This window comes from Poecilia reticulata, linkage group LG16, assembly GCF_000633615.1.
Source record: "Poecilia reticulata strain Guanapo linkage group LG16, Guppy_female_1.0+MT, whole genome shotgun sequence".
Classification (NCBI taxonomy): Eukaryota; Metazoa; Chordata; class Actinopteri; order Cyprinodontiformes; family Poeciliidae; genus Poecilia; species Poecilia reticulata.
The window spans coordinates 15,476,410-15,487,853 of NC_024346.1; the positions used below are offsets into that span (position 1 = coordinate 15,476,410).

General features: G+C 37.2%; 1 protein-coding gene across 3 annotated transcripts in view; it reads left to right on the forward strand.

Annotated features, from left to right (window-relative positions):
* Window positions 1-10,502, forward strand: part of efna3b (ephrin-A3b) — a 77,592-nt gene extending 67,090 nt beyond the window's left edge. For all 3 annotated transcript variants that reach the window (XM_008431728.2, XM_008431729.2, XM_017309697.1), the window contains one exon: window positions 6,249-10,502. In XM_008431728.2, the coding sequence (XP_008429950.1) occupies window positions 6,249-6,367 (119 nt within the window). In that variant the 3' untranslated portion in view covers window positions 6,368-10,502. The remainder of the gene's footprint in view (window positions 1-6,248) is intronic.
* Window positions 10,503-11,444: the final 942 nt, after the last annotated feature.

The window sequence follows — 11,444 nt, forward strand, 5'->3', positions numbered from 1 at the left end:
TATAAATAGATGCCGTTACATTTATAAAAGTTGTTTTTCTTTTTTCACCAAGTATTATGTTGTAGGAAAATTTATTCTCTCAGCAAAGTAAATGTTTTTCTTGATTCATTTGGCAGATCTTTTAAAGGATTGGTATATTTGCAACACAAACCTTTTTTTTTTTTTATAATTGTGACAAGTCAACAATTTGACATTCACATTTTAAGTTATTGTAATTTTTCTTGAATCCAAATGGGGTCAGATATATAAATACAGGATAAAATATGTACTTCCACCTTTCTTATTTCGGCTTTCAACTAGTTAAAGAGAAACGAGAAAATAAACTGTGACTCCGATCATCCAGCTGTTTATGGGGGAGGTTGAATTCATAAATAGTCTTTCTTCTTTATTATTTAATGTGTTTTAGGCAATGCATCAGTACTAATGCTAGTGGAAAAGTCCCAAATCATAATAATATCACCACCATGGTTAACAGTGTTCTTTGGCTTGAAAACATCTAAATTAGACCTTAAAACATAATAATGCAATTGTGGCCAACACTACTAAGTTATGCCAAATTTTCAATCATCCGACCCAAATTTAACCTGTGACAAATAATTGAATAATCAGTTACAATTCAGCTACATTTTCTTAACTTTTTCACTTTTCTTTTTCTTTCTTTTTTGCTGATGACCTTTTGGTACAGAATAATAAAACTTCTGAACCTGGACACGTGGACTTACGATATCCATTTCAACAATGAGTGCATGTAAAACTTAGAATGTGCACTTTAATTTCCTTCTAAGGTGTTTTTCCCTGAAATGCTGGAAACTGTTGTAAACTTGAACTGCTGACACAGTAGCTGAGTACAGTTCAACGAGGCTTTTATATGGGTCAGTCTCACCTGAAGTTTTATATCCCTCGTTAAATAAATAGCTTCAGAGGCGTAAGACCAAGTTATAAAACCAGGTGGGCATTTTTGAGTGAACTGTAAACAGAAATGTAGTTGTTTTCCCGTTCTCCATCACAACATCACAACTGGTACTCAGGCAGCCCCAAGCAAACATCCCTGAATGTTGTTAAACTCTTTCCCTCATTCACTGCTCGTGGTTTATTTCCTGGGTGCTCAATCAATGTCCACAGCTCAACCGAGTGCCCCCCCCCCCCCCAGAATATGGCCTGTAGTATTAGATTTCATTTAAATCTCATTTACAACACAGATCGCAGCTCCCTGTGCAGCCATGTGATTACTGATGTCTTTCCGTGGGAGGAGGTTCATTTACACATTGTGTTGGCGGAGGTTACTGCAACCGACGATCGAGTCCGACCATCAAAGGCGAAATCTGAGCTCTTTTCTTTAATTCCCATTTTCTCTGGCAATTACAGTTTCTCTGAGTAATTTTTGTGTTTTGAGGTTGTTAAACATTTACCCGTTATTAATGGGTTTTTTTTTTACAGCTGTACTTATCAAAAGTTTTTAACTCTAGAGAAGCACCAATCAGAGGTTTGTGGACAATTTCTGATTTCTGTATCATTTTTAACTGCTAAGTTATGAACTACTGAAGTTCATAGGAATATATTACTTGTACTGGAGTACCAAAATATTTTTGGTGACCTTCCTGCAATGAGTGACCAGAAATGATTACATTAGAAGCAGAGGAGACATCCCACTGTGCGTGACAGAGAGCAGCTCCTACTGTAATACTACAGTAGCATCAAGTTATTCTGTCTTTAGCATCTTATTTTAGCATTTAACATTAATCGTGCTGCTAGCATCATTAATACAAACATCACTCTTCCTTTGTTTCCTCAAGGCAATGCAGACTTTAGCTTTAAAGGGCAGTTGCACATATCAGCTGCATCAGAAAAATACAACCCCATTATTTTTCTATTAAACCACTCAAGCAGCAACATCTGAGCCGCCGCTACACGGTGATCAGAAAGCTGTGCCTCATCTTTTTACCTTAACTGTGAAATGTCCTCGAGGCTGACAACATTTCTAAATCCATCATGTTCCGTTACAGATGCTAAAAGCTCAAGAGAATAGAAACCTTCTGTTAGCTGCTACACATCTGTTTGCCTCGACCGATTCAACAAAACATCCAAAAGCTGGCTCTGAATCGATGGCAGTTTTTGGGTAGAGTACACAAAAACTGTACACAGGTGTAAAATAATACAAAACAATAAACGAAGGCAGAAAAAAAATCATTTCTTATTGCATTTTTCAAACATTTTTCAAACTGAATAAGTTTCTTTTTACTACATACTCCAAACTGAAGTACTGAAGTCATGACTTTCATGAGTGAAGTCATGAAAAACTGACTTCAGTTTTACATGCTGTCAGCTTACGCTCCAAATTATTTGGTTGAATCTCAATACCAAAGATAAGACCGCTTTGGTATTTTTCTTAAATATTATTCTAGCATTGATAAGGTGATTCGTAAAGTTTTCTGTTGCAAACATATTTCACACAGTAGATAATCAAGCGGAAGATAAATGTTTTCCCTCGTTCTGTTTAAGACTGTCGCTTATTTTGCAAGATCAGAAGTTCGGATAGTAAAATTTGCTTTATCCTTTTAGTTTTGACGATGCTTCTTCCTTTCAGAAGCAAGTACTGGAGAGATAATTTGTGAAGAAAAAAAATCTACAAAAGCTGAAACAAAGACTTCAGAAACACTGGAGGACTATTGAAGAAAACACTTTAAAGGATAGCATAAACATGGCTTTAAGGAAATACAGTTTATAGAGTTAATGTAGTGTACATAAGCAGATACCTGAGGAAAATATTGTTTAAAATATTATCTGGTAATTCACCTATGCTCTGGTTAAATTTCGACTTAAAATTTAGAGTGTAGTTAGAGAACAGCTGCCCAATGGAAATTGTTGAGAAAACAAATCCCTGGACATCCAATGCTTGTACGAGACCATCTGAAATGATCTTCAGGAGTTTTTATCAGTTTTAAATTGATATTGGAATAAATATAAACACATCTGAAATCTCTCTTCTGTTTAGCCTGTAATTCAAGATTCAAAAAGCTGCTCAGAATGTTTACCACTTTCCCATTGTGTTACAAATCGTTGAAAATCCGTTCTCTTATTTGGACATTAATTATTCAGAACTCAATTTGCCATTTCTTCGAATTGAGCTTAAAATCACAAACCCTAAACCCTTTCAATATAATATTGAAAGGGTTTAGTCATTTAAGGTGTCGACAGAATGCGTTTAATTTAGCCTATTGTGCCTTTCTTTGAGAGTCTTTGTAAACTCAAATCCGTCTCATGAACATAAAACATAATTCATGAGCATTGCACTGGACTGTTCACTCTTGCGCATCCCTTTTTTTTTTTTTAGAAATGTATAAGGTATAGTTTCAATATATATTTATTACTGAGTGCTGAGGCCATTGTAGAGGGAAGAGAAAAAATTTATTTGACATGTTAACAAGAAAAAAAAATATATATTTTTTCAAATTGTAAAGTCATAAATAAAAACCTCAGATTTTTACTGAAATCATTAAAAATGTCAAATTAAAAAAAAGAAAACTACCCATGAAGTTGTCCAAGATGGAAACAATAAAGCTATGAGATGCACATGTGACATAAAATTAATATAGAAATGTCTGATTTTTTATTTTTTATTTTTGGTGATAATTGACTTCTCTGTGGCCATGTCATTCGTTTTTTGTTTTTTTTTTTATCTACAATGGCCCTAAAACTCTGTCATATATTTGCCATAACATTTATCTCATGTTAGGACCAAATTTATCTAATATAATGTGTCGTCTTTATATTGATCTACAGGGTGTTGCTCTAAAAGTGTGGGTATTATATTATCCAGTTGGGTAGCATCACATGAAAGATGCTCTGAAGTGCCTTTCGGCTGTGTTTGTATTTATATCTGTAACTCAATAACTGTGAACGATGCCGGTTTACAGACTGCTCTTTATAAGGTCATTTTTAGCTCCTACTTGAGGGGAAGCATCTGTCTCGTGGCTGCATGGTAATTGATCAACATGACACTCTGTACATCTTTGGTGAATAATTAAACATACAACCGCAACACCAGAGCATGCCCTTAAAATAAACGTGTACACAGCAGAGAAACAACTTTTTCTTTTTTTCTTCTTCTTTTTTTAATAAATGTTGGTCTTAAAAATAAAGAACAACACTGAAGCACAAGGTTGATATTACCGGCATTTCACAGAGGAATTAAAATGTAATTTGGAATTTAACTCCTGTGTTAACGTGACTTCACTCTTCCGGTCTCAACTGTGAATGCAAACAATAAAAAAATATATATATTTTCCAGAAACCATGATGGGTTTTCTGGGGCTACTTTTCGCCTCTTGTTGTTTTCACTGAAGTAACAGTTTTGTTATGGAGGCTGCATTTCATACTGGGTTAGTATTACCAATTTTTATTTATTTTTTTCCATTACTGCATGCAGATTTCAGGCCTGATCAGTGGCTTCTAGCTGTAAAAGTGAAGCTGTGCACTGAATGTTTATTGTTCCTCTTCAGGTCCAAAGATTTAGCTTTGTTTCTATTCGACTGAAGAAGGTTACGGCACAGCCATGCACTGATTTATTCTATGCATCTGCTCAGTCCTTGAATGGGTTCATTGTCAGCTAATGACATCGTAATGTAAAGCTAAGTATCATTTGCAAAGCTATGGGAACTAATCTTGTTACTAGTTATAATTTGAGATAGTGGGACCATATTGGTATTGAATAAGTAGGGTCCCGAAATGGAACTTTAAAGAACTTTAAAGAACTTTTTTTTTTTTGCCAGCTTCGATGAAAAGTATTCACACAAAGACGACCCAAGCAGCACACATTCAGGCTCAATGCTGTTTACATCAACAGCAGATCTTTTCACCATTCCACAAGGTCATACAGTGATGCATAGACAGCTCACAGCACCATCTTCCAGTACTAATTTGTTGCCTGCGACAGACAATATGGGCGTACGTGTCAGTGTAATGAGGCATAGAGCCAGATTTTAGACCAGTTATGCAAGATTCTCTCCAGTCTGCTTGTTGTGTATTTAAAGTCACATTCCTCCGTCGGTCAGCTGCAGAGAAACACAGCGAGGTAACAAGAGTGTCCCGACTCCCTCAGCTGCATGCTTGGACAAAGCGTTTAACCTGAGGGCCACTGCTGCATAGACCTCATTAGACGGCCCCGCCGAGCACACCAGAGCAGGCCGGCTCTGAAACCAGGTGTCAGCCGGTCATTACTGTGCTGTTTGACCCACAGGGCAGCTGGAAATATTCTAGAGCTAAATACAGAGCCGGGTGGAGAACAACGAGAGCGTCACCGCTTTATTTCCTTATCTCTGGTCCGCAAACAACCACTAATCAGCCTCAGATGACTTTTGTGCAGACAAAAAATTGTGCTTCTGTCTCGCCTCCCTGCCCATTAATCAAGTGACTACAGAGGGTGTGTTTGGCTGCACATGTCTCAGAGGTGCTGGCATGCAGCGAGATGTCTGCTTCTGTTTTTTTGTTTTTTGTTTTTTTTTTCCTTTTTGTTCATTGATTACACATCAACGGTTGATGTCTAGTCATGAACAAAAGAATACAAACTATTTTTAGATTATCACCAGGTGTAGAGGCCTGGAGCTGGAAGAGGTTCACTGCACTTATTGTGTCTCTGTCTAAGATTATTATAGAAATGTGTCACTGTATTAAGACAATAAAGCTCTGTAACAGCCGCTATTACATATATGGTCTATCTATTAACGTATTTCTATTTGGCAGAGTTTTTTTTGCCAAACTAATATATTGTTATTTTCAGATCTGCAGTTCTTGCTGCCAATTTACTTCCATCTGATAACAATAAACAAATCATTTTGCACCTATTTACTTATCATTTTCTGACACACAAATGATAAGTGCAAACTGCGTAATTAAATGGTTCATGTAATTGTTTTTTCTTAAGCTCTTATGCTAAACCCTTCTGACACAAGATCAATTAATTCCTGATCAAACACAGTACAAGGAACCACATTTCCTTGCAGGTGAATAATAGAAAAGTATTATAAACCAGCTGGGAAAGCTTGTATGAAATCTCACCAAAGAAGGTAAGTACTAACACAAGTTTTAACACAAAATGTCGCCTTGCATATGGCTTCCCAATCATGCAACCAAGCCTGCCAAAGTGAGAAATGAAAAAAGATTCAAAATCTTTCCGTCAAATTCCTTCAAAACCTTACGGCGGCGGGGTAAGGTTGTTTCAAGATATTGTTTCTTCTTTTTCTATTTCACAGACGAATACAACCCATTTGTTCCCAAACTGGAGAAGAGTGTCAGCGGCAGCAGTCCGTCCAGGGATCGACTTCTCCTGACCGTGACGATGCTCTTCCTTGCCGCCCTCTTCATCTCCTAGCAGCAGGTGTTGCCGTCAGCGTCGCCATGCCTTTCGGGGAAGACGTTCGCCATCAGCGTGTGGGGGAGCTGGGCCGGAGGGAAAAGCGAGGGCATAAAGGAAGCAGGAGGGAAGAGCAGCAGGGTGTTTTTTTAAGCTATACATTTTTCAATCGTCAACATGCAAAACGAGTAAGTTTGGACAGCTGTTTTTTTTTTTGTTAGGTTTTTTTTTATGGGAGCACCGAAAGACCTCAAGGGACTCGGTGACACAGACCAAACTGTTAAGTTGTGCTAAACACAGCCTGTTCTTGCAGGCGCAGGTGCCGTTGACTGTGTTTTTGTTTCTGTGTGCATCTGCTTGCCTGTGCGTCTGAGCAGGCCGCAGGGTGAGCTTGTTGAATCACGCTCACCCCTCAAAGCATTTATACAAGCAGAGAGGAGGAGCTAAAACCTCCACTTAAAGGAAGAACTCCAGCCACCCAATTATAAAGGATCTGAAGATTTTTTTTGTTGGACCTGATTGGCTATAACACTTTCTTAGGGCTAGTTGCCATAGTTTCTTGCACCAAGATGAAAGGAGCAAATTTCAGCAGAACTGAACTGATATTGCCTTTTCTTTTCTCGTTCCTAATGCTGGGAGCTTGTCCTAATCTGCAGAGGAAAATATATAGAATCCAACAAATGATCTGCGCTGGGTCTGGTTAGGAAACTAGACAAAGTAGCTAATAGTTTATACACACACACACCCAGAAAAGAACACCGCTGGGCTCAGATGCAAGCGTTTCATCAGCCATCTAAACTGTGTCATCCTACATTTATGTCTGATCAATCTATAGAAGGGAAAAGGAGAAAATACAGAGCATTTAAAAGTTGAATCTTTTACTATATTGTAATTTTTTTGTGGGGGAGAAAAGAAAAAAAAAAAGAATTTAAATGTGCCATTTACAGAAACTGCAAGGGTTTGTTAATGTTTTTAATTTTCAGAGTTAGAGATTATTTCCGTCTTGTTCGCTAAAATACTCAGTTATATTCCTCTGACGTCTCTGGGGTTAACAAAGCACATGATGGCGACGGAGCAGCCACTCAGCAATACTGCGCCTCCTCACAGCAGACTGTTCAGACGAGAAGAGGAGGAAGGAGATTTCATTCACACGGCCACAAGCGTCACAAAAGAAACAAGTTCCCCGCTGGTCCAAGATTCCTCCATGTTCTCTGTAAACCTTTACATTAGATGTTCTGGTTGTGTTTGAGTGAGAAAATATGCTTGGCAGTTAAAAGAAGTGTTTTAAATGGTACTAACAAATGAGAATCTATCCACATGTGGGTTGTGTTAAAAGTAATGCAAGCAACAAAAAAACAAAACATGTTATAGAGGCAAACTAAGTGCTACGGTGGGGGAGATACAGCAATTCAATTACATCGTTCAGTCGCATCAGAATATAGCATTTCAATAGTTGCTAGCACCTTATTCACCGCGGTCCCCCATCCCTGATGATCCCCCGTAGAGAGAGTGGCTCACTGTAGTTTCTGGTAACACAGATGGAGGTGATGATTATACTGTTGATTAAAAGAATGATGATGATGATGGTGATGATGATGATGGACTGCGAGCTGACGGCTGGCCCACAAGGTCACTCATCGGCTCACCCACCGGCACATGAGGCATTCAGGTACTCGTGTAAATGTCACAACAGACATAGAATGAAATTTACAAAGTCTTGAAATATACAGAAGTGAAATGTGCTGTAAGAATCATTATAAACTTGAAGTTCTGGGGTTTTTTTCCCGTTTTTTTTTTTTTTTGTGATTTGTGTTTTCTTTTCCATTCTTCTGTAGCTGATTAATGAGGTACAGTTGTAACCAGATATTAACACTGTGTAAAAAAGATGTGTGTCCATTTTTTCCCTCCCTGTCTCACATTAAATCAGACAAAAACATTCCTATTTGGGTCACTTAGGACGAGCAAAGTTCCTTCTATCTACTAAGAACTCATACATTTGGAAGAATTATCTTGACTTGGGTCAAACATTTTGGCCATTCTTCTACTTAAATTTCTCTCAATAATTTTCTGGAAAACAGATCCTGACAGAATCGGTTAGAAGTTAGAACCGAGTTTGGCTGCTTCTTATTTGCAAGTGTTTTAACAGGCAACACCTTTAGTTACATGGGAATCGTACCCAAGGTTTAACCAGACTTGTGGAAGTCCACAGCCATCTATCTTCCTGTTATCTTGACTCCAGATTTTTTTCATGATTTCACACAAGGAAGTTTGTAATTTAAGGTGTTGCCTAAATTTCATCAGCACTTAACTTTGGCTGTTCTAAATGACCTAAAAGAAATCAACTTGGACCGATTTATTGTGAGACTGAGAGGAAAAATGGTGGTCTTTTTTGTTTTTTTTACAGTGTATGTAAATATCTATCTTCAAATGTTTATTTTGGTTATGTTGAGCGGATGATCTGGGGTAAAAATTTGCAAACTAAAATGGAAAGAGCCATATGTAAATGTGGGCTGTGGAATATCTCTTTAACTTATTAATTTTTTTAAATAATTTTTATATTTAACAACAGGCCACGCCTGTGTTGTTTTGATAAGGGGTCATATTATGTCTATTCCTCACAAGTCAACCATGATCAATGAAAGTAAGCTATTACACAACGTACATGTGGGGTATGAATACAAGATTTGACTCTTTACCTCTGTAATTTAAACACTTAAGCACCTGGGAAAATGAACTCGTACACAATAGTTTAAGTACATGGGGTATAAAATAGTTTGTAGAAAATGACATGGGCAACAGGGGCAAGAGAATGAAAAGGATCTGATTGGAAGATAGTGATGAATTTAGCCATCATAAGAAACTTTGTGAAATATTTTTGTTTGCAGTTGCTCTTTATAAACTAAGGAAAGAGAACCAAGACAAACTGCTTGGGCATAATCTTTAAAACAAACTTGGTCTCTCGTATTACCTTTGATGAAGAAAAATGATTTTAGAAAAGGTTTTAGTTAAGCATAGCCTACATCCCACAAAGCTTTCTGATGGTTTTATGTCTGGTCAAATGAGTTATTATAGACCTACACATTTCTTTTAAAGATGTGTAAAAACCCCAAAATAGATATTTAATTGTGGTGGCATAATTTCAGCCTAAAAAAATATGAAAAAATCCAACCTTTAACTTTTTTCTTTGCTTTACAAAGTTAGTAATAGACGCATTTTTTTTTTTACTTGAGTCGTTTCTACAAAAAAAAAATCTGGTTTAAGCATTTTAATTTATATATCTTTTAAAAGTTGACAGTGTCTCAGGATTTTGAATGAGTAATCTGTGACTTTCTGTGTCCCTTGTTCATAAATACAGAGGTCCGTCTCTCTTATCCGCTCTTTGTGAAGACAAGAAAACATGTTACAAGTACGGAAGATGTGTGTCAATTCTCGTAAATCAAGAAATGGAAAAAAGAAACTACTCAGCCAAAATTGACTATATTAACAGTCACAGCAATGACAAAAAAAAACAGAAAATTGGAACTCTGTTAATATAATTCTTTAATCTATCCTCTTTTCTGACGTAATTGTGTGCTTGTAGTTAAAGAGTCCATTATTGTTATGAAAGTTTTAAAATCTCTAAAGTCTTGAATTTCTTACTGACGACTGCAAACAACACGTCTGGAGAATCTTAAGTTAAACAGACAAGAGATTGTGCCTACAAACGAATAACAAACTCGATCACAGTTATGTGATGCAGCCCATGTGTACATATGGCTCTCAGTGGAAGAGTGAGGTATTAAAATGTTGGGGTCGGAGGGTTGAGGATCACCCTGCGAGAGCAAATCACTCTTCTAGAAGTTGCACTTAAGAACTCAAGACATGAGAGCAAGAGAGCGAAAGAGTGAGAGGCAGAACCGATTTCTGTTCATCACTGTAAATGTGCGTGCGCGTGCGTGCGTGTGAGTTTGCGTGCGTATAAGTGAACAGGTAAGAGACTGTGTGAGTCACTGTCTGTGTTTTTTGTTCCTTCGCTGTCAGTGAGAATGTGCGACCAACCGTCTGGCAAAGCAAAAGCATTTAATAGCGTTGGAAACAACATTTACAATCATGTTTACCTTTGACTGGAATGACTTTAAACGAACTTGAAAAATAAAATGTAAACTGAACAAACCATAACAGAGGTTATAACGGTGATCAAGATAACAAAAATAATAAGCTTACAAATGTTACTTTTAAACAAACCGTGTTTGCGTCTTTATTTGTCTCACTTTTTAATCCCTCGTCTCCTTCCACACAGTGTCAGTATTTTCCCAGAATGTTATACCAGGTATGAGGTTGAAGGTGTTCCAAGAAATTCAATTCAGTTTTCCGTCAATGATATTGTTTCCATGTACGGATGTGTGATTTTTCCATGTCAAAGTTGAAGCATCAAGGCTGTCCCACAGCAGTAATACCTTTACCCGCTCTAAATAGGGAAGAGAGTCATTTTAATCGCCAGATCAACATGCGAATAGCAATGGGAAACATTATCACGTAGCATCTGGAGTGTCTGAACTGGATAATGAAGAGATAAAGCTGCTCCTGATATAATATTACGGTAGGAAGGATTGTCTGTAATCTTATGCAACAGGTTTTGTCAAACAGGTGTGAAGTGTCTGAGCCCACAGGAAGACATGAGTACAGCACATACAGGACACCAATAGAACATGATGTTCTGTGTTGAGAAGGTGCAGATTAAAAAAACTACAGTTGGAGACAAATTGATGCTCCGGTCAGAAGATTATAAACACACTCCATTGATCCAAATGTCATAATTATTTGAGACTTTTACAGCTTTACTTATTATTATTTTGGTTTTCAAACATAGATAAATGGCTAAATATATGCATGTAGTTCCACCAACATTTAGTTAAATCTCTCTATGAAATAATTTGCACATGATTGCATGTTTTATTACTTTGCAGAGTGAGTGTTTAATTTAGATGGTTTTCTGTCGTGGACCCAGGTTTTAAAAGTTCACAGTTTTTCAATATATTTGAGTTCAGGGCTTTGGGAAGGCCTTTCCAGAAGCCTAAGGTTAGCATGCTTATTTCAATCTAAAACCAGTTGAGAT